Genomic DNA, 21,483 nt, shown 5'->3' on the forward strand with positions numbered 1-21,483 from the left:
CATAAGACTCCTGAACAGTTTTTACCCCCAAGCCATAAGACTCCTGGACAGTTTTTACCCCCAAGCCATAAGACTCCTGAACAGTTTTTACCCCCAAGCCATAAGACTCCTGAACAGTTTTTACCCCCAAGCCATAAGACTCCTGAACAGTTTTTACCCCCAAGCCATAAGACTCCTGAACAGTTTTTACCCCCAAGCCATAAGACTCCTGAACAGTTTTTACCCCCAAGCCATAAGACTCCTGAACAGTTTTTACCCCCAAGCCATAAGACTCCTGAACAGGTAATCAAATGGCTACCCGGACTATTTGCATTGTGTGCCCTCCCCAACCCCAACCCCCCAGACCCTCTTTTTATGCTGCTGCTACTCTCTGTTTATCATATATGCATAGTCACTTTAACTACACATTCATGTACATACTACCTCAATTGGGCCGACCAACCAGTGCTCCCGCACATTGGCTAACCGGGCTATCTGCATTGTGTCCAACCCACCACCCTCCATCCCCTCTTTTACGCTACTGCTACTCTCTGTTCATCATATATGCACAGTCACTTTAACCATACCTACATGTACATACTACCTCAATCAGCCTGACTAACCGGTGTCTGTATGTAGCCTCACTACTTTTATAGCCTTGCTACTGTATATAGCCTGTATTTTTACTGTTGTTTTATTTATTTACTTTCCTATTGTTCACCTAATAACTTTTCTGCACTATTGGTTAGAGCCTGTAAGTAAGCATTTTACTGTAAGTATTCGGCACACGTGACAAATAAACTTTGATTAGATTTAATACCATTCACTTCATAGTTAAGAACCCTATAACAATATGACCATGTTCAAATACATGCAACTTAAACGTTTTAAATCACAAAATGTCGATCTGAAATCTTTTGGACATCAGAGCAATGTTGAGGGAATTATATTTGAGTCAGAAAATGATACTCATATGATAGCTAAGATGTAAAAAAAACCTTGCAGAAAGCCTATCCAACTGACAATCTCTTAGAAAAAAATATAAACTATTGGAACCAAGACCTAAAAATAACTCTTTATTGCCACAAGATGGAGGGAGTGTTGGAACATAACCAACGACAGCTAACGAACATCTACGCTTAATCAAATACAAACTATGTTCAGAATGTATTATACACGAGACAAAATTTGTGGATGAATCAAATGCGTTATTATTTAAAAATTGAAAAAATATGGGCTACAGAGAGAAACAAAACAGCGCAATTTGAGGTCATATGAAATAGTCTTACAAGCACTGGAAATGGTGTGTGTCTATCTATTGTCTATATAATGGTTTATATTGCTAATAAAGCATTTATAATCTTACACACACAAAAATAAGTTTAAGCTGCAGTAGATGTTACCAAATTCTACATTCATCTGATTTTTCCTAAATTTCTCCTAGCATGTTCAATATTCATCTGCCTCTCCTTAGTTCCCTTCCTGTAAAATAGACTGATCTGACTGGTTACCATGGGAATAATACATGTAGGGAGCTCGGACTCAGGAAGTGTCTGAAGAAGCAATGGTGTGTATGTGGTATGTAGAATCTCACCTGGGGATGCTGGTCAGGTATGTGAGCACGTTGTGGAACTCCCTCTCCTGGATTTCTCCGAATGCAGGAAACTCTGGGAACACAATGATGGGGCTGCCGTTCTGCCCTCGGCCCCCTGGGAAAGAGACATAGAAGAGTTAAGAACAGAGAGTTCACTGGAACTGAGAAGACTCAGTCACATTCCTTTGTAATTTGCTTGACACAACTTCAACAAGGATTACCACAAGAGGGCGCCAGTGGAACTGGCAAACCAGACTGTTTTGATAAGGCGATAGGTTCAAGTGAGAGAGAAAGAAAGCAACACACGGCGAAAAAGAGAGAGAGGAGGGCGAGAAAGACGGGTATCTTCTGCAGTATTTAAACACACACCGACATACACTTAGAAAATGGGGGAAATAGTCACACAAGCACACATGCCTGTGAGCAGCTGTACTATTAGCCCATGGGATGAGAATATCAATGTCTGCTTTTCCCTCTTCTATTATCACCCTAGCAACAGCAAATGCTCGGTCATCGTTTCACTGTCTGTTTTGACTCTCCTGCATCTGAGAAGAGGCAACCTCTCCGCAAAATGGACGCCGACAGGCAGAGAACAGTCCCCAAGGTGACCTTCCATGCAGAACATAGAGGGGGACAGAGAGGGGGGGGAAAGTGTGTGTGTGTGTTGGGGGTGGGGGTAATCTATTCAATGAGGTGAATGCAGTGGTGAAGGAATCAATGTCAAAATAATATCTGTTATATTATCCATTTTGTTTTTCAATTAAGTAACATTTGTGGAAGTCTGCTCACAAGCCTAGTTGATTTCCGTAAAGCTTATACTATGCATGCAGTACAGACACACTGAATTGACAAGACAACTGGAAAAACAGAAACTCTATATTTGGCTCGTACGCAACAGAAACTGATAAACACGTATGTAAATACACACTAAACAAACACAGAGTCGTGAAGAAAATGAGCCCCAGTGTACAGTAGCCGGACTAACACGGATGAAAAAAATGATGAGCAGGAAAACAGGAGAGGAGAAATTTGAATGGCAAATCTGAGGGGTAAAGCAGACAGTTCATCTGAACTATATCAGGTAGAAGAACAGTAAGGTCCTGTTATAGCAGACATCTGTATTATGGCAAGCAGACAGGCAGAGACATAGACAGGAAGTGTTACCTGAGAGGTAGGCAAACTGCTTCCTGAGGTCAGGGGTGATGTCGATGGCACAGAGGGGACTGCTCTCCTGCTGCATGATCTCATCTGGAGGAGCAGCAGAGCAACAACACAGTCAGAGTCACAGTCAGGACAAAACATATCGCATTGAATGAAAGAACCATTGCAAAAGTATGAAAGAGCTAGACATACTCACACAAAAACAGAACATTAAGTTATTACAGCATGTATAGACGTTATGAGCAGTACAGACGTGCAGAATAGTGAACAAATAATCATCTGAAACGCAGACCAGAGAGCAGAATGCTACAAATGCTTTGGGTCCTGACCCACCATTAATGAAACAAGTTTTCAGATAAAAGCCACAGCCATTCACTGCCTTCCCAGCTCTATCCCCCACGAACTCCCATCATTTGTATTCAAATCATTTGATAATGGGCCTCCCTTGCAGGGCTCAGCATAGCCCCAGCCAGGCAGCCCCAGCCAGGCAGCCCCAGCCAGGCAGCCCCAGCCAGGTAGCCCCAGCCAGGCAGCCCCAGCCAGGCAGCCCCAGCCAGGCAGCCCCAGCCAGGCAGCCCCAGCCAGGCAGCCCCAGCCAGGCAGTCCCAGCCAGGCAGCCCCAGCCAGGCAGCCCCAGCCAGGCAAGCCCCAGCCAGGCAGCCCCAGCCAGGCAGTGAAGGTGGAGATGGGGTGACAAGACATGCTGCTTTGACTCAGAGGCCCAGGTCAGCAGGGAGGGAATGGCTACAGTAGGTTCGTAATCATTGCTTGTACACAGGAACAAAAGTAGTTCAGAGACACTGACACAGCCCCAAATCGCCCATTCTTCAGTCAGCATATTTTTACCTAGAAATGCAATTTCCTAAAAGCGGAACAGACTTCTTTCAATCACAGGAGGTTGGTGGCAGCTTAATTGGGGAGGACAGGCTTGTGGTAATGGCTGGAGCGGCATCAGTGGAGTGGTATCAAATACAAAACACATGGTTTGATGCCATTCCATTTACTCCGTTCCAGCCATTATTATGAGCCGTCCTCGCATCAGCAGCCGCCACTGGTATCGTTATTGTTCTGTAGTACCTGAAGGTGTGTACTGCCTCTATTACTAATATGCGGTATGTGTCCAGTTCACAGGATATGCGTAGCTGTTGGCTAATATTTCTGTTGTCCATTTGTAATAATAAGGAGATCTGGTAGCACAATAGTCTATCAATTATTTATTTCTATATTATACAGTATAACCCACCTCACTCTAAGGATTATACCATACTTGTGCTGACTTTGCTGTGAGGGGTTTGGGGTTGAATCGGTATCAATGATTTACCAGAAGAGCAGTTGGGCTGAACTATTGACCAGGAGTCTCTAGTCTCTGTAACTGTGTACAAATAGCTCTAGTTTGGTATGCTAGGAGGTTGCAACTGTATAATATATAAATAAATCATTGATGAGAGTATTACAATAAAGTGTGCCTGTGCGTATGCGTGTTCACATCCTGCCCCTGGATGACATACATTAATAGCATGGATTCTAGAAACTCAAACAAGATGGTTACATACAGAACATACTATACTCCCATGCTCCCAGCCAGTCACAAAAATAGGTTTGTCTGCAACCATTTCTAAACAGCTACATATAGTTAGTTATACAGTGGGATCAAGCAGTTCTCTTTATGCAGGTAGTGCCAATACAGTGGGAGTCTGGCAAAAGTCCTACTGTTGAGACTGAGGGCCTAACAGTACAGAGCACAACAGATCGATGGAACAGAAAGCCACAGTGATGCTCTACACTATAGGATTATATTACACACACACAGACCACAGACACAGATAGAAAGATATTTAGCAGACGCTAACTCTTAAATGACTAAAATGTAAATGTAACGTTAGAAACGAGCCTGGCAGACTTTCTAGGGCCACAACACTGTTTATCTCACGGATGTCATGTCAGACCACTAACCAGAGATAACCACTCTCTCGTCTCTTGAATTATTCAGTGGCCAAGCCTTCCTTTCGGGACAGGACATCAGTTTCAAGGTAAAGGAGCACTGCTGTTACGCAACACACTCACAGTAAAATGTTCTGAAGTAGAGAATGTCTAGGAGCATGTCTGTCTCTCCATCTCCCTTCATCACATCCCTTCTTCTCCAGTGAGCTAAAGGGATGATCTACAGAGAGTAATATTCACTTTTCTCTGAGCTTCCTGGGTGTGTTTCTGTCACTTCAACACTATGTCAAGACAAACCCTCCTCCTCACAGCTGCCCATGTCCCTTAATGTTGACGATGTGACAAGAAGCAAATGGCTGAGCTCTTTAATCACCACTTAATCAAGTCAGGATTCCTATTTGACTCAGCCATGCCTCCCTGCCTGTCCAACATTTCCTCATCTCCCACCCCTTCTAATGTGACTACCCGCGGAGCTTCTCCTTATTTTCCACTACCCCACTACAAAGTTTCTCCCTGCAGGCGGTCACTGAGTCCGAGGTGTTAAAGGAGCTCCTTAAACTTGACCCCAAAAAAACATCTGGGTCAGATGGTTTAGACCCTTTCTTCTTTAAGGATGCTGCTCCTATCATCGCCAAGCCTCTCCAACCTTTTTAACATGTCTCTCCTTTCTGGGGAGGTTCCCATTGCTTGGAAGGCAGCCACGGTTCATCCTTTATTTAAAGGTGGAGATCAAGCTGATTCTAAATGTTATAGGCCTATTTCTATTTTGCCCTGTTGATCAAAAGTGTTGGAAAAACTTGTCAATAGTCTACTGACTGGCTTTCTTGATGTCTATAGTATTCTCTCGGGTATGCAATCTGGTTTCCGCTCAGGTTATGGATGTGTCACTGCAACCTTTGAAGGTCCTCAATGATACTTTCTTAGTGTCCAACAAGCTTTCTCTACCCTTAACCTTGCTCTGAACACCTCCAAAACAAAGGTAATGTGGTTTGGTAAGAATAATGCCCCTCTCCCCACAGGTGTGATTACTACCTCTGAGGGTTTAGAGCTTGAGGTAGTCACCTCATACAAGTACTTGGGAGTATGGCTAGATGGTACACTGTCCTTCTCTCAGCCTGTGGCTTTGATACAGTTGAAGTCGGAAGTTTACATACACTTAGGTTGGAGTCTTTAAAACTCATTTTTCAACCACTCCACACATTTCTTGTTAACAAACTATAGTTTTGGCAAGTCGGTTAGGACATCTACTTTGTGCATGACACAAGTCATTTCCAACAATTGTTTACAGACAGATTATTTCACTTATAAATCACTGTTTCACAATTCCAGAGGGTCAGAAGTTAACATACACTAAGTTGACTGTGTCTTTAAACAGCTTGGAAAATTCAAATTTACATAATTTGAGTCAATTGGAGGTGTAATCAAAACAAATCTGCCAAGATCTGAGAAAAACATTTGCAGACCTCCACAAGCCTGGTTCATCCTTGGGAGCAATTTCCAAACGCCTGACGGTACGACGTTCATCTGTACAAACAATAGTACACAAGTTTAAACACCATGGGACAATGCAGCCGTCATAAAGCTCAGGAAGGAGACGCGTTCTGTCTCCTAGAGATTAACGTACTTTGGTGCGAAAAGTGCAAATCAATCCCAGAACAACAGCAAAGGACCTCGTGAAGATGCTGGATTAAACAGGTACAAAAGTATCTATATCCACAGTAAAACAAGTCCTATATCAACATAACATGAAAGGCCGCTCTGCAGGGAAGAAACCACTGCTCCAAAACCGCCATAAAAAAGCCAGGCTACGGTTTGCATCCGCACATGGGGACAAAGATCGTACTTTTTTGAGAAATGTCCTCTGGTCTGATGAAACAAAAATAGAACTGTATGGCCATAATGACCATCATTGCATTTGGAGGAAAAAGGGGGAAGCTTGCAAGCCAAAGAACACCATCCCAACCGTGAAGCACGGGGGTGGCAGCATCATGTTGTGGGGGTGCTTTGCTGCAGGAGAGACTGGTGCACTTCACAAAATAGATGGCATCATGAGGGAGGAAAATTATGTGGCTATATTGAAGCAACATCTCAAGACATCAGTCAGGAAGTTACAGCTTGGTCGCAAATGGGTCTTCCAAATGGACAATGACCAAAAGCATACTTCCAAAGTTGTGGCAAAATAGCCACAAAAAAATAAATGATTCTCTCAACTATTATTCTGACATTTCACATTCTTAAAATAAAGTGGTGATCCTAACTGACCGAAGACAGGGACGTTTTACTCTGATTAAATGTCAGGAATTGTGATAAACTGAGTTTAAATGTATTTGGCTAAGGTGTATGTAAACATCTGACTTCAACTGTATGTGTTAAAGTTACATCTTGACTTGGTTTCCTCTATCGTAATCGCTCCTCTTTCACCCCAGCTGCCAAACTAACCCTGATTCAGATGACCATCCTACACATGCTAGGGATGGCAGGTAGCCTAGTGGTTAGAGCGGACATGCCCCAAACTGACATGTTACATTATTCACAAAAACAAAACCAGTAGTGTCAGCTCAGCATTAGTACAGCACAGACGGTCTACGTCAATATTATTACAGCACCAAAACAGCATGTCACTTCAACAATGTCTATCGTCTACTGTAAGTAACATGTACACTGGTAGACAGAGACAGACAACCAACCAACCGAAAGACAGACATTAAGACCAACCAGTACCTGTCCTGTGCTGGAGCTTCAGCCACAGGTTGCTGACGTCGTGACAGAGCAGGGACACTTGGTTCAGGGCCATGCTGAGCCAGGCTCACCTCCTCTAGGTACTACTCATAGTGTAGCCGGTCGTTTCAGCCTTATCCTAAAACACACACTGTCATGTCTGTCACTGTCTGTTTCACACTCTGTCTCTACAGACACTCCCCTTACATACAAACACCACAAATATTGAAGCTCTGCTGTGGGGATTCTCATTCCCCCCTTTCCCAACAGGGCTCTTTGTTTGGCCATGAGGGGACCTTTCAAGTGACAGCCTTGGGCTCTGGGCAGCACTGCACAGAGCTCTCTTTCATACACACAAGCACACACACACACACATGCAAACACTCGCACACAGTATATATTGAAATATTAAGCAAAATATTGAAACATATAGATGATCTAGCATGCTGGTTGCGTTATAGTGTACGCCATGTGTCTTTTGTGTGGCGCAGGCCATCGATTAGCTGGGCTGAGTGTCTATTTGTCATGCATAGGTCCACATGCACATGCAGTACCAGTCAAATGTTTGGAAACACCTACTCATTCAAAGGTTTCTCTTTATGTTTTACTTTGTATAATAATAGTGAAGACATCAAAACTATGGAATAACACATATGGAATCAATGGAATCACGTAGTAACCAAAAAAAGTGTTAAACAAATCAAAATATATTTTATATTTGAGATTATTCAAAGTAGCCACCCTTTGCCTTGACAGCTCGTGTGCAAATCTATCATCAAGTACTGTAGGTGTGTCCAAATGTTTGACTGGTACTGTATGTGCATGTTTGCATGAGAGACTGCCAATGTGTTGTGTGAACTCCCCCGTTGCCCACATCCACGCTCCCTCTGATGTGGTATTGTCCCGTGTCGGAGTCACATGAGCGTGAACACAGGATACAGCGAAAAATGATCAGGAACAACAGCTGAACTGATCCTTTTAGTCAGGACAGAGGATAAGGAAGAGTGTTGTGTAGGTCCTTTCCCTCAACTGTCCTATCATATTCCCCTAGAGTAATGGAACACCGCCTAACACACACCTCTCTGTCTGGAGAGAGGGGAAATAATTCCCTGGGTCAGCCTACTCAATTCTGTGTGTGTGTGTGTGTGTGTGTGTGTGTGTGTGTGTGTGTGTGTGAAGGACAGGAGGGGTTCACGGTACATCCCTCTCTATAGACAGCATCACAGACAGACACATCTCACACAACATGCTGTGCCATCACAGAGAAACATGCTAGGCTGGTGACATCACAATAAATAGTCGCCATTATAATGAAAACGTTTAGATGCAAATGTAAACAAAGTGACACCATGAAGACAGTTGAATGCTTTGGTTAAGAATGTGAAAGGTTTGTGACGTCACAGAAGAGCAGAGTCCCATGCTGAAAATATAAGATAGGTGACATCACAAAGAGAACAGCGCATGGTTACCGGTAAACAGGTCTGTGACATAATGAAAAGTGGAGATCAATTATTTATTTTTTTATACATTTTTATTCATAATACAAAAATACACAACTTACATTGCTACATCAAACATGTCTAACAAAACACAGGTATTAACAAGAAAAGGCTAAAACATACAACAAATATCAGTAGAATAATAAAATAATTAAAAAAATAAACAATTCTAGTGCAATTGTATTCAGTTATGCGCTGAGGGGAGATTAGCTCTCGTTAAAAAAGCCTGTTCAGTGACATCACAAAGGTACTGTATGTGCACATAATGCTTTGTGACATCACAGAGAGAGCAGCACATATGCCCGTGTTTAGGGTGGCAGGTGACAGCAGGCCAGCGACCCACGGAGATTATACTAATCTATAGCACATGAATCTACACAGCACCCCAAACACACTAACACATAGGAACGATAAGTAGAGATCAGAGACCTATAACCTCCCTCACATCGTACAAATCCCACTAGAACCATCACCTACTACTGTTCGGTCTAGACACTCCATCTCACTATCCCAACAGGAAGCAGAGCTGAGAGGTCAGAGTTACTTTTTCTCTGGGTCAATTCTACTGGATACATGTAATGACTATTGATCTAAAGCAGGGTTCCTGTTACTGCTATATGAGCCGATCACCCCACCCAGACAGGTGACTCTGTCCACTGTGTGGCTCAGTGGCTGCTAACAGATGTTGATGGTATTAAGCAATTGATCATTGGAGAGAGACGTAAGCTTCTTCCTTTCATCATGAGACTTCAAAGCTGCAACCTGAGCTGAGGAGAGTAGAGACTAGGGGAACAGGAACAACAGAAGTTATGCGGGAAACTCACAAGATCGAAAATCGTTAACTAAGTACTGTATACACCCATGTGATTGTCACTTTCTGTGATATAGGGTTTCTTCCCTGGCAATATTGGTTACTTATGCCCTGAGGAGATTGGACAGTCTTAGCGTTAGTCAAGCAGCTACTGACAATATCACACAGACAGACGTAACAGCTTTCATTTATCCACCGACTGCTCAGGGGCAGTCACACAGTGAGCATGGCACCCTCTCACACAATCAACACACACCCATCACACCCCTGGCAGATCCCACAGAGGTATCATCTCTCTCCCTCCTCCTCCTCTCACTCTTTTTTTTCCCATTTACCTCATCTCCCATTCTTCCTTGTCCTCCCTATCTCTCTTCATCTACACAGAACAATACATTACTAAGCCTTCAGGGCCTTTACAATGGGTGTGGTTGGCAGCAGGTTTATCAGTTGATGATTCCCACCAGGAGCAAAGACACATACGTAGAAATATTATCTATCTGTGGATACAGAAACCATTAGAGAGATCTGGGACCTCTATCTTTCTCTCTGCCTCTAGAAACGGCTGCCAGTATCGGTAATGATGTCACAATGACATAGCAAGTGACGCAAAAAGAGTGGATTTCTGCGAAATGCTGTTTTTGAGGCCGGTTTGGATATATAAGAACTATTTTGAGCTACAGTAAATACATTGTGTACAGTGCATTCGGAAAGCATTCAGACACCTTACATTTTTGTTACATTACAGCCTTATTCTAAAATGGATTAAATAGTTTCCCCCCTCATCAATCTACACACAATACCCCATAATGACAAAGCAAAAACAGGTTTTTGGATTTTATTTTACAAATGTATTACAAATAAAAAAACAGAAAAATCACATTTACATAAGTATTCAGACCCTTTACTCAGTACTTTTTTGAAGCACCTTCAACAGTGATTACAGCCTTGAGTCGTCTTGGGTATGACGCTACAAGCTTGGCACACCTGTATTTGGGGAGTCTCTCCCATTCTTCTCTGCAGATCCTCTCAAGCTCTGTCAGTTTGGATGGGGAGCCTCGCTGTACTGCTATTTTCAGGTCTCTCCAGAGATGTTCGATCGGGTTCAAGTCCGGGCTCTGGCTGGGCCACTCAAGGACATTCAGAGACATGTCCCGAAGCCACTACTGCGTTGTCTTGGCTGTGTGCTTAGGGTTGTTGTCCTGGGTCTAAAGTAAGAATGTGTACTTTAGACCCAGTCTGAGGTCCTGAGCATTCAAAATCAAATCAAATTGTATTGGTCACAAACACAACATTTGGCAGATCTTACTGCGGGTGTAGTGAAATGCTTCTGTTCCTAGCTCCGACAGGGCAGTAGTATCTAAAAACAATTCGCAACAATACACACACATCTAAAGTAAAATAATGGAAATATATAAATATTAGATCGAGCAATGTCGGAATGGCATTGACTAAAATACAGTACATGAGATGAGTAAAGCAGTATGTAAACATTATTTAAACATTAAGTGACTTGTGTTCCCTTACTAAAGTGGCCAGGGATTCCAAGTCTATGTATATAGGGCAGCAGCCTCTATAGTGCAGGGTTGCGTAACCGGGTAGAAGCAGTTTTTCAGTCTCTCGGTCCCAGCTTTGATGCACCTGTACAGGTAGTTTATGAGGGTTTAGGGGCCAAGACACATTTCTTCAGCCTCCTGAGGTTGAAGAGGCGCTGCTGCGCCTTTTTCACCACACCGTCTGTGTGGGTGAACGATTTCAGATCGTCAATGATATGTATCCCGAGGAACTTGAAGCTTTCCACCTTCTCCACTGCGGTCCTGTCAATGTGGATAGGGCCGTGCTCCCTCTGCTGTTTCCTGAAGGCTACGATTAGCTCTTTTGTTTTGTTGACGTTGAATGAGAGATTTCTTTCTTGGCACCACTCCAGGCCCTCACCTCCTCCCTGTAGGCTGTCTCGTCATTGTTGGTAATCAGGCCTACTAATGTTGTGTCGTCTGCAAACTTAATGATTGAGTTGGAGGCCTGTGTGGCCACACAGTCATGGGTGCAGGTTTTCATCAAGGATATCGCTGTACTTTGCTTCGTTCATCTTTCCTCGATCCTGACTAGACTCTCAGTCTCTGCCACTGAAAAACATCCCCACAGCATGATGTTGCCACCACCATGCTTCACCATAGGGATGGTGCCAGGTTTCCTCCAGACGTGACGCTTGGCATTCAGGCCAAAGAGTTCAATATTGGTTCCATCAGACCAGAGAATCTTGTTTCTCGTGATCTGAGAGTCTTTAGGTGACTTTTGACAAAATCCACGCGGGCTGTCATGTGCCTTTGACTGAGGAGTGGCTTCCGTCTGGCCACTTTACCATAAAGGCCTGATTGGTGGAGTGCTGCAGAGATGGTTGTCATTCTGCAAAGTTCTCCCATCTCCACGAAGGAACTCTGGAGCTCTGTCAGAGTGACCATCAGGTTCTTGGTCAAGTCCCTGACCAAGGCCCTACTACCCTGATTGCTCAGTTTGGCCGGGCGGCCAGCTCTAGGAAGGGTCTTGGTGGTTCCAAACTTCTTCCATTTAAGAATGATGAAGGCCACTGTGTTCTTGGGGACCTTCAATGCTGCAGAAATTACCCTTCCCCAGATCTGTGCCTTGACACAATCCTGCCTCTGAGTTCTATGGACAATTCCTTTGACCTCACAGCTTGTTTTTGTTCTGACATCCACTGTCAACTGTGGGACCTTACATAGACGGGGGTGTGCCTTTCCAAATCATGTCCAAATCAATTTAATTTACCAAAGGTGGACTCCAATCAAGTTGTAGATACATCAAGGATAATCAATGGAAACAGGATGCACCTGAGCTAATTTTCTAGTCTCATAGCAAAGGGTCTGAATACTTACGTAAATAAGGCATCCGTTTTTTATTTGTAATGTCATTATGAGGTATTGTGTATAGAATGACGATAAAAAAAATGTTTTAGAATAAGTCTGTAACTTTTAAAAAAAATGGAAAAAGTCAAGAGGTCTGAAGGTACTTTCCGAATGCACTGTATCGTCTTGTACCTGTAGATGATGTATTTGAGAGTGAAAGACATGTTTCTGTTAGTCTTTAACCTTATTTTACTGTACACCATCACCAAAAACGCATTACCTAGAGTAAATACTAGTAGCTTGGATAAACACCAGATGTGAAATACAGTCCTTATGGGGTCATCCACCAAACAGAGAACCATAAAACATGTGAACTCAATTTAAAGCTCTAAAACATTTCTCTTAGCCAGTCCAACACCAAAGGCATCATCCTATTAATCCCTGAGCAGCCATGCTAACTCACTATATGATGACAAATATTCAATAGAGAAGCTCATCCAACACAGTTTTAAAATAACCCACTGCTTCACAGCATCTGGTTCCTCTTCTGTATAGTCAAATTGGTTCATATTCAGTTCTCTTGATCCTGTTCCTTTTTCTTTGGCTTCCTCGTGTAGATATTTTAGAGCACCAAGGCTACGTTTCAAAATCGTATTCTCAAACACACTATCGCCCATATAGTGCACTACTTTTGATCCCTTATAGGGCTCTGGTCAAAAGCGATGCATCCTATTCGGAATGGGGTACAGTTGAAGTCGGAAATTTACATACACCTTAGCCAAATACATTTAAACTCAGTTTTTCACAATTCCTGACATTTAATCCCAGTAAAAATTCCCTGTTTTAGGTCAGCTGGGATCACCACTTTATTTTAAGAATGTAAAATGTCAGAATAATAGTAGAGCCAATGATTTATTTCAGCTTTTATTTCTTTCACCACATTCCCAGTCGGTCAGAAGTTTACATACACTCAATTAGTATTTGGTAGCATTGCCTTCAAATTGTTTAACTTGGGTCAAATGTTGCAGGTAGCCTTCCACAAGCTTCCCACAATACGTTGGCTGAATTTTGGCCCATTCCTCCTGACAGAGCTGCTGTAACTGAGTCAGGTTTGTAGGCCTCCTTGCTCGCACATGCTTTTTCAGTTCTGCCCACAAAATTTATATGGGGATTGAGGTCAGGGCTTTATGATGGCCACTCCAAACCCTTGATTTTGTTGTCCTTAAGCGATTTTGCCACAACTTTGGAAGTATGCTTGGGTCATTGTCCATTTGGAAGACACATTTGTGACCAAGCTGTCACCAAGCTGACCAAGCTGTAACATCTTGAGATGTTGCTTCAATATATCCACATACTTTTCCTTCTCATGATGCCATCTATTTTGAGAAGTGCAACAGTCCCTCCTGCAGCAAAGCACCCCCACAACATGCTGCCACCCCCGTGCTTCATGGTTGGGATGGTGTTCTTCGACTTGCAAGCGTCCCCCTTTTTCCTCCAAACATAACGATGGTCATTGTGGCCAAACAGTTCTATTTTTGTTTCATCAGACCAAAGGACATTTCTCAAAAGAGTACGATCTTTGTCCCCATGTGCAGTTGCAAACTGTAGTCTGGCTTTTTTATGGTGGTTTTGGAGCAGTGGCTTCTTCCTTGCTGAGCGGCCTCTCAGGTTATGTCGATATAGGACTCGTTTTACTGTGGATATAGATACTTTTGTACCTGTTTCCTCCCACATCTTCACAAGGTCCTTTGCTGTTGTTCTGGGATTACATTAATCTCTAGGAGACAGAAAGTGTCTCCTTCTTGAGCGGTATGATGGCTACGTGGTCCCATGGTGTTTATACTTGCGTACTATTGTTTGTACAGATGAACGTGGTACCTTAAGACGTTTGGAAATTGCTCCCAAGGATGAACCAGACTTTTTCTGATTTCTTTTGATTTTCCCATGATGTCAAGCAAAGAGGCACTGAGTTTGAAGGTAGGCCTTGAAATACATCCACAGGTATCCCTCCAATTGATTCAAATGATGTCAATTAGCCTATCAGAAACTTCTAAAGCCATGACATCATTTTCTGGAAATTTCCAAGCTGTTTAAAGGCACAGTCAACTTAGTGTATGTAAACTTCTGACCCACTGGAATTGTGATACAGTGAATTATAAGTGAAATAATCTGTCTTTAAACAATTGTTGGAAGAATTACTTGTGTCATGCACAAAGTAGATGTCCTAACCGACTTGCCAAAACTATAGTTTGTTAACAAGAAATTTGTGGAGTGGTTAAAAAACTAGTTTTAATGACTCCAACCTAAGTAAGTGTATGTAAACTTCCGACTTCAACTGTATATATATATATATATATGACTCAAAGTATTTGTTTGAACAAAAAAATTATATATATTTCTTTAACTTGCTTTTAAATACAGCCCATTGAAAACTTTGAGATAATACTAAAGGAAATGTTGAATGTCAACAGTGGATTTCCATGGCCACAGTGGATAGAAAATACATCCGGCCATTTCATTATCATCTACAATACAGTCCAACAAGACAGTCTGTAGAGAGGGATTCACATTAAATGGGGGAGAGAAGATAGAACCCTCACATAAAAGACAGAAATAGAGAGGGATCGAGACAGATAGGGAGAGAGATTTAGTTGATGAGAAAGAAAGATAGATAGGGAAAGAGAAATGGTAAGTAAGACAGATGGGGAGAGAGAAAGCGAGCGAGAGAGCAAGAGAGAGAGAGAGAGCATCAGAGAGAGAGAGAGCTATGCTCTAACACTCACTTTGTAGCCAGTAGCAGCAACGGGAGAAACGGTAGTATCTCTCCACCTCCTCCAGGGAAATACGAACAGACATCCCTCTTTTCTCCTTCACCGGCCTTAAACGCAACTTCAACTCTTCCGCCATACTTTTGTCCTCAGTCTCTCCCCCCATCCATATGCGAGATTCTACTCTCTCCCCCTCTACCTCCATCCTTTTATCTATCTCTGTCCCTCTCTTCATCTTTTCCCATGAATATACATCTGATAGTTCCTTCATGTCTGATTCCTCCATGCTCTCCCCTGTCAACCTTGAGTCCAAACCTAACTCTAACTCTCCCTGACGTCCAGGTAAACACTCTAGCTGTCCCTCCATGTTAAGCCAATGATCCTCCTGCTCCTTCTGTCCCTCTATTCGTTCCCCTGAGTCTAGCCCCATCTGTCCTACACTCCGCTCTGACTCCCCCTCTGCACACAGTCCTGAGTCCAACTCTACCTCACACTCTTCCTCCTCCTCTCCTCCTAGTTCTGACACCTCTCTCCCCTCCTCTCCTGTAGTTCCCCCCCTCCCCTTCCCCTCTTCCAAGAATCCCTGTCTCCGCTCCTTTAGGTCCAGTTCCATGCAGCTCAGTTCAGGCAGGACTGCTGCATTCCCTCTGTGTCGCTCTCTCGCTATCTCTACCTCCGCCCTACCACTCTTTACCTCTGCCCTCCTGCTCTCATTCCCACACTCCCTCCCTCTTCGCTCTCAGGCTGTCGGTGATTTATAGCCTGCAGCATGTCACTCAGGCATTACCCTGCCCTGACTTCCTCTTCCCACCTCAGGTTACCTCCTCTAACTACTACACTACAGGACAATAGCTGACCCTCCCTGCTCATTACCATTTTCTCCTATACCTGCCCATGTAACTCATGTGTGTTTACCTCAGGATATGACATTTCGTGTCATCTGTTACATGAGCTAAACTGGGTCTGCCTCTGCATCTGAAACCATAGACATAGTATTTGTAATTGTAGTTATATGCCTGAAACACTCATACCTGGACATGTGTATACTAGTCCCCCTACCCAAGTCAGCAGCGCAGGTACACAGGGATCACAGCTCTGGGCTTGTATTTACAAAGTATCTCAGAGTAGGAGTGCTAGGATCTAGTAACAGGTCCCATTATCTTATTCATTATGGTCTGAAATGCCAAATTGATCCTAGAACAGAACTCTTACTCTGAGACTTTGTGAATAAAGGCCCAGGGCTCATTTCTATGTCCTCATTTACCTGCACTAACAGAGCATGGCCTCTCCTCCGGTCCTGCCTACCATCCTGTCCTACCTTATCTCAGCTAATCATCACCAGCAGGACAAAGACTCTATTCAAATACCCTAGTCCCATTTAACTATTCACACATCGCATTCTAACAGCACCATTCACCATTTAACCATTCACACTCTGCATTCTAACAGCACCATTCACCAGTTAACCATTCACACACTGCATTCTAACAGCACCATTCACCAGTTAACCATTCACACACTGCATTCTAACAGCACCATTCACCAGTTAACCATTCACACACTGCATTCTATAACAGCACCATTCACCAGTTAACCATTCACACACTGCATTCTAACAGCACCATTCACCATTTAACCATTCACACACTGCAATCTAACAGCACCATTCACCAGTTAACCATTCACACACTGCATTCTAACAGCACCATTCACCAGTTAACCATTCACACACTGCATTCTAACAGCACCATTCACCAGTTAACCATTCACACACTGCATTCTAACAGCACCATTCACCAGTTAACCATTCACACACTGCATTCTAACAGCACCATTCACCAGTTAACCATTCACACACTGCATTCTAACAGCACCATTCACCAGTTAACCATTCACACACTGCATTCTAACAGCACCATTCACCAGTTAATCATTCACACACTGCATTCTAACAGCACCATTCACCAGTTAACCATTCACACACTGCATTCTAACAGTACCATTCACCAGTTAACCATTCACACACTGCATTCTAACAGCACCATTCACCATTCACCATTTAACCATTCACACACTGCATTCCAACAGCACCATTCAAATAAATAATCTATTCTAACTAACTATCCCCACTATCTCACTCAAAGACTTCATTCTTACAAAACCACTGAAAGACCTGATTCTTAATTTTACCTCTCAATGACAGAGACAGTTCTGACTAAATATAGTTATTCTGACCCTATTGATAGATGGCATGTGGAATGATGCCATTCTACCACAAATTAGACCATTCTTACCCATTTTATTTCAATGATCAGACTATTATCTGGCCCTATATGCAGGTGCTGTAGCAGTAAAACAGTTAGGTGTCAAATGCTATACAACCATATGAATGTTTGTGTGTGAGACGTGTGTTTGCTTTCGCTGACCTGAGGGTGGTTAAGGTTATTAGTGTGTCGGGCATAAAGCCAGAGACATGTATGCCACAAGAGTTATACTGCTCAGATGCTCCCACTTTCTGAGGAAAGAGAGAGGGGAGAGAAGAGGAAAGAGGAGTGCGGTGGACTACGGAGGTATTTAAGCTTTGGAATGAACTAATGAAGAGTGAATAATGAAGAGTGAATAATGAAGAGTGAATAATGAAGTAATGAATAATGAAGTAATGAAGAGTGAATAATGAAGAGTGAATAATGAAGTAATGAATAATGAAGTAATGAAGAGTGAATAATGAAGTAATGAATATTGAAGTAATGAAGTAATGAATAATGAAGTAATGAAGAGTGAAAAATGAAGAGTGAATAATGAAGAGTGAAAAATGAAGAGTGAATAATGACGAGTGAATAATGAAGTAATGAATAATGAAGAGTGAATAATGAAGTGAATAATGAAGTAATGAATAATGAAGAGTGAATAATGAAGTAGTGAATAATGAAGAGTGAATAATGAAGTAGTGAATAATGAAGAGTGAATAATGAAGAGTGAATAATGAAGAGTGAATAATGAAGAGTGAATAATGAAGTGAATAATGAAGTAATGAATAATGAAGAGTGAATAATGAAGTAGTGAATAATGAAGAGTGAATAATGAAGTGAATAATGAAGTAATGAATAATGAAGAGTGAATAATGAAGTAGTGAATAATGAAGAGTGAATAATGAAGTGAATAATGAAGTAATGAATAATGAAGAGTGAATAATGAAGTAGTGAATAATGAAGAGTGAATAATGAAGTGAATAATGAAGTAATGAATAATGAAGAGTGAATAATGAAGTAGTGAATAATGAAGAGTGAATAATGAAGTAGTGAATAATGAAGAGTGAATAATGAAGGGTGAAGAGGGAGGGAGAAAATGAGAGAGAGAGAGAATACCACACTTATGCAGCACTATTCAATAAGAGTGATACAGAGAGTATTTAACGATGGACACAAATAGACCAATCAGTACAGTTTGTGTGTGGAGTGAGGTTGCAACAGATACCTGTCAATACTTATGTAGAAAAGCCTGACATTTGACAACCTTTAGTCAGCGATAAAGAGAGAGAGAGAGACTCATTATGGGCAAAGTCTTACTTTGTTGATGAACCTTGGAAGGAAAGCGAGGTGACAACAGTATTTGTCCCTTTACCCTGTAACATAGTGCTCAGAAACCCAGGGGGCCATTTCAGGGGGTAAACATAAGGTCTGGCTTTCACTCCCAGATAATGGGTTTAACAGAGCTGCTGGGAGAGGGGAAGATTTTTTAGAAGAGATAGGAGACATACAGAAGTACAGTACACACTAGCCATACATCAGCCCCTTCCATTTCATACAGCCCATAACGTTGAGTACTAGGCAGAGCAAGAGGTTGCAATGAACAGTGACATTTAGTGAGATCCAGACTCAGTCACTTAGGGCTAAATGTCTGCAAGACCTTCATGGAGAAATAGACTGGCACACATAAACAAGAGTCATGGAGCAAGGCTGAATACATTACAGCAAGGCAAGGTTACACGCAGTGTAGCCTCGCACTGTAGTCTCTCTCTCACACACACACACACACACACACACACACACACACACACACACACACACACACACACACACACACCTAAGCCCAGAGCTGAACCAATGACTGACTCACGCGATCTCAGTGGCACCAGAGGTAGCTTTTCCACACTGCTGCTACCCCACCTCAGAGGGCTCCTCCTGGGCTTCCTCAGCATGTCTCCCCCTGTCTGAAGACCAGACTCTGGAGGTCTTCTACTGATGCTATTGCTAACGCTACAGCATGCACTTTAATAAACTATCCCCCACTGTGCAACTACTATAAAAATGCCCTCACAATAGCTTACTTGTATTGCTTCTAACACTGTGCTGTGCTATGCTAATGATCTCCCTAATTGTGATGTATCACTTCTGAGTCACTGCTACAACAACCTCTACTGCTGCAACTACAGCAACTGCTCAGTCTACTGTGTATTGTCCATCTGATGAGACTACTGTGTATTGTCCATCTGATGAGACTACTGTGTATTGTCCATCTGATGAGACTACTGTGTATTGTCCATCTGATGAGACTACTGTGTATTGTCCATCTGATGAGACTACTGCTTGGCTGCCTTCTTTTATACCTTTAAAATGGGTCCCAGAGTGACTTTTGGGTTTGTACTCTATGCCTGCACGAGCGAGTGTACACACCCCAGTATGGAGCAGAGAAGCCCACAGGAAACCTTGTGTGTGATGATCTGTGCTCACTGCCCTAAAGAAATCCTTCCAGAACCTCATCCCTAGAGGAAAGGACCCACGGAACACCTCACCCCACATTCCTTCCCCTCCATCCCACACAACACATTCTCTCCTACCGTTCCAGTCCCTCCAGGAGTTCCTTCGGCTGGCTTCGGGGGTGAAGGGGGAGGCCAGTCCAGAGATGTCCAGGCTCTGGATCATCTGACTCAGTCTGTTCATGATCCGGGAGGGCACCTCGCCTGCCCCCTCCCGCAGAAACTCATGGACAGACATGATGGACCGCGCTGCTCCCACACATCCAGAGGTACCCCGACCCAGTTAGACCGCGCCGGTACACACTCCAAGAGGTAAGTGACTGGTTCTGGTCCGGATCAGTTGCAATGTACTATCACTCAGAGGAGTGATTCAGCACACACTCACATGCAGTCTGTGTGTAGAGGTGTGAATGCATAGTGTAGAGATAAGTCAGCCAGAAACAGGAGTCCAGTTCAATCCAAGCAGAGCCGAGCCCCAGAGCTAAGTCCTTGTCTGTCACTCATGCCTCAGCCAAGACTGATTTCAGAAAGTGCAGTGGGCCCGGCACTGAACACACACACACTCCTCATCACGACCGAGCTAGAGTGAAGCATAAACACTTAAAGGAGAGAAAAAGAGAGAGAGGGGGAAGAACAGAGGGAGAGGAGGAGAGAAGAGGAGGGGTAGAAAGAGAGGGCAGCCGTTTAAGCACAAATCCCCTTCTGCTGGGGCTAATTATATCAGCCATTGCTTCTACCACTAATCTCTCTCAAGTCTATCCCTTGTTCCATGGTGGACCGTTCTAAACATTTTAAAATGCAAACGCAAATCAGATATGCCAGCAATCACACATGGCTCAATAGTTCAATGAAAGCTCTGGACTGCTAGAGGATTTAAATCTAGATGAGTGTAGTGGCTAGTCATTGAGTGAGGGAGCTGGTTTATATTGGCAGACTCTCCATCTCATGGGAGCCGGTTAGTGTCTACCTCGTTTAGGCATATAAGCTTGGAATAGGTTAGTGTGCAGAGATGCGGTGATAGTCAACAGGCAGGCAGGTTAACAGACTGTGGCTGCTACTGTAGGCTGTGAAAAGGTGAGAGGAGTGCCTCTCACTCCCATACTGATGAGAAAATTGTAGAGAAGGAGAGGCAAGACACCACCACTGTTGTCTCCACCTCTCCATCACACCTCCACTCCATACACCTCTTCCCTCCCTCCCGCAGCCCTCGTTTGTCATGTAGGTGAGCTTCACCCCTCATTCTCAACCTCCTCCTATCTGCTGTCTCTCTTCTGCACACACAGAATGCTGGGGTAGAATGAAAATGTTCACACCCTGGCAGTCAACTGAGAATAAGTAGAGAAACACTGATCTGAAACAAACATAGGTTCCTGGCAACCCTGCTGGTCATAAACC

At 43.2% G+C, this 21,483-nt stretch overlaps 1 protein-coding gene and 1 long non-coding RNA gene across 38 annotated transcripts in view; one reads left to right on the forward strand and one right to left on the reverse strand.

Annotated features, from left to right (window-relative positions):
• The window catches only part of LOC149972793 (uncharacterized), a 548,532-nt gene that overhangs the window by 248,901 nt on the left and 278,148 nt on the right, over positions 1 to 21,483 (forward strand). The window lies entirely within an intron of this gene.
• Positions 1 to 21,483, reverse strand: part of LOC110501299 (guanine nucleotide exchange factor DBS) — a 71,825-nt gene that overhangs the window by 36,017 nt on the left and 14,325 nt on the right. For 10 of the 37 annotated variants that reach the window (XM_090215323.1, XM_090215314.1, XM_090215311.1 and 7 more), the window contains exons 1-3: positions 15,348 to 16,069; positions 2,738 to 2,821; positions 1,574 to 1,688 (exon numbers count right to left, since the gene is read on the reverse strand). In XM_090215323.1, the coding sequence (XP_090071449.1) occupies positions 1,574 to 1,688; positions 2,738 to 2,821; positions 15,348 to 15,945 (797 nt within the window). In that variant the 5' untranslated portion in view covers positions 15,946 to 16,069. Of the gene's footprint in view, positions 1 to 1,573; positions 1,689 to 2,737; positions 2,822 to 7,396; positions 7,676 to 15,347; positions 16,071 to 20,169; positions 20,676 to 21,483 lie in introns of those variants that run through there. The other 27 variants (XM_090215342.1, XM_090215343.1, XM_090215335.1 and 24 more) reach the window with 6 other exon arrangements.

Source organism: Oncorhynchus mykiss, chromosome 22, assembly GCF_057628025.1.
Source record: "Oncorhynchus mykiss isolate SJ-2025 chromosome 22, ASM5762802v1, whole genome shotgun sequence".
Taxonomy (NCBI): domain Eukaryota; kingdom Metazoa; phylum Chordata; class Actinopteri; order Salmoniformes; family Salmonidae; genus Oncorhynchus; species Oncorhynchus mykiss.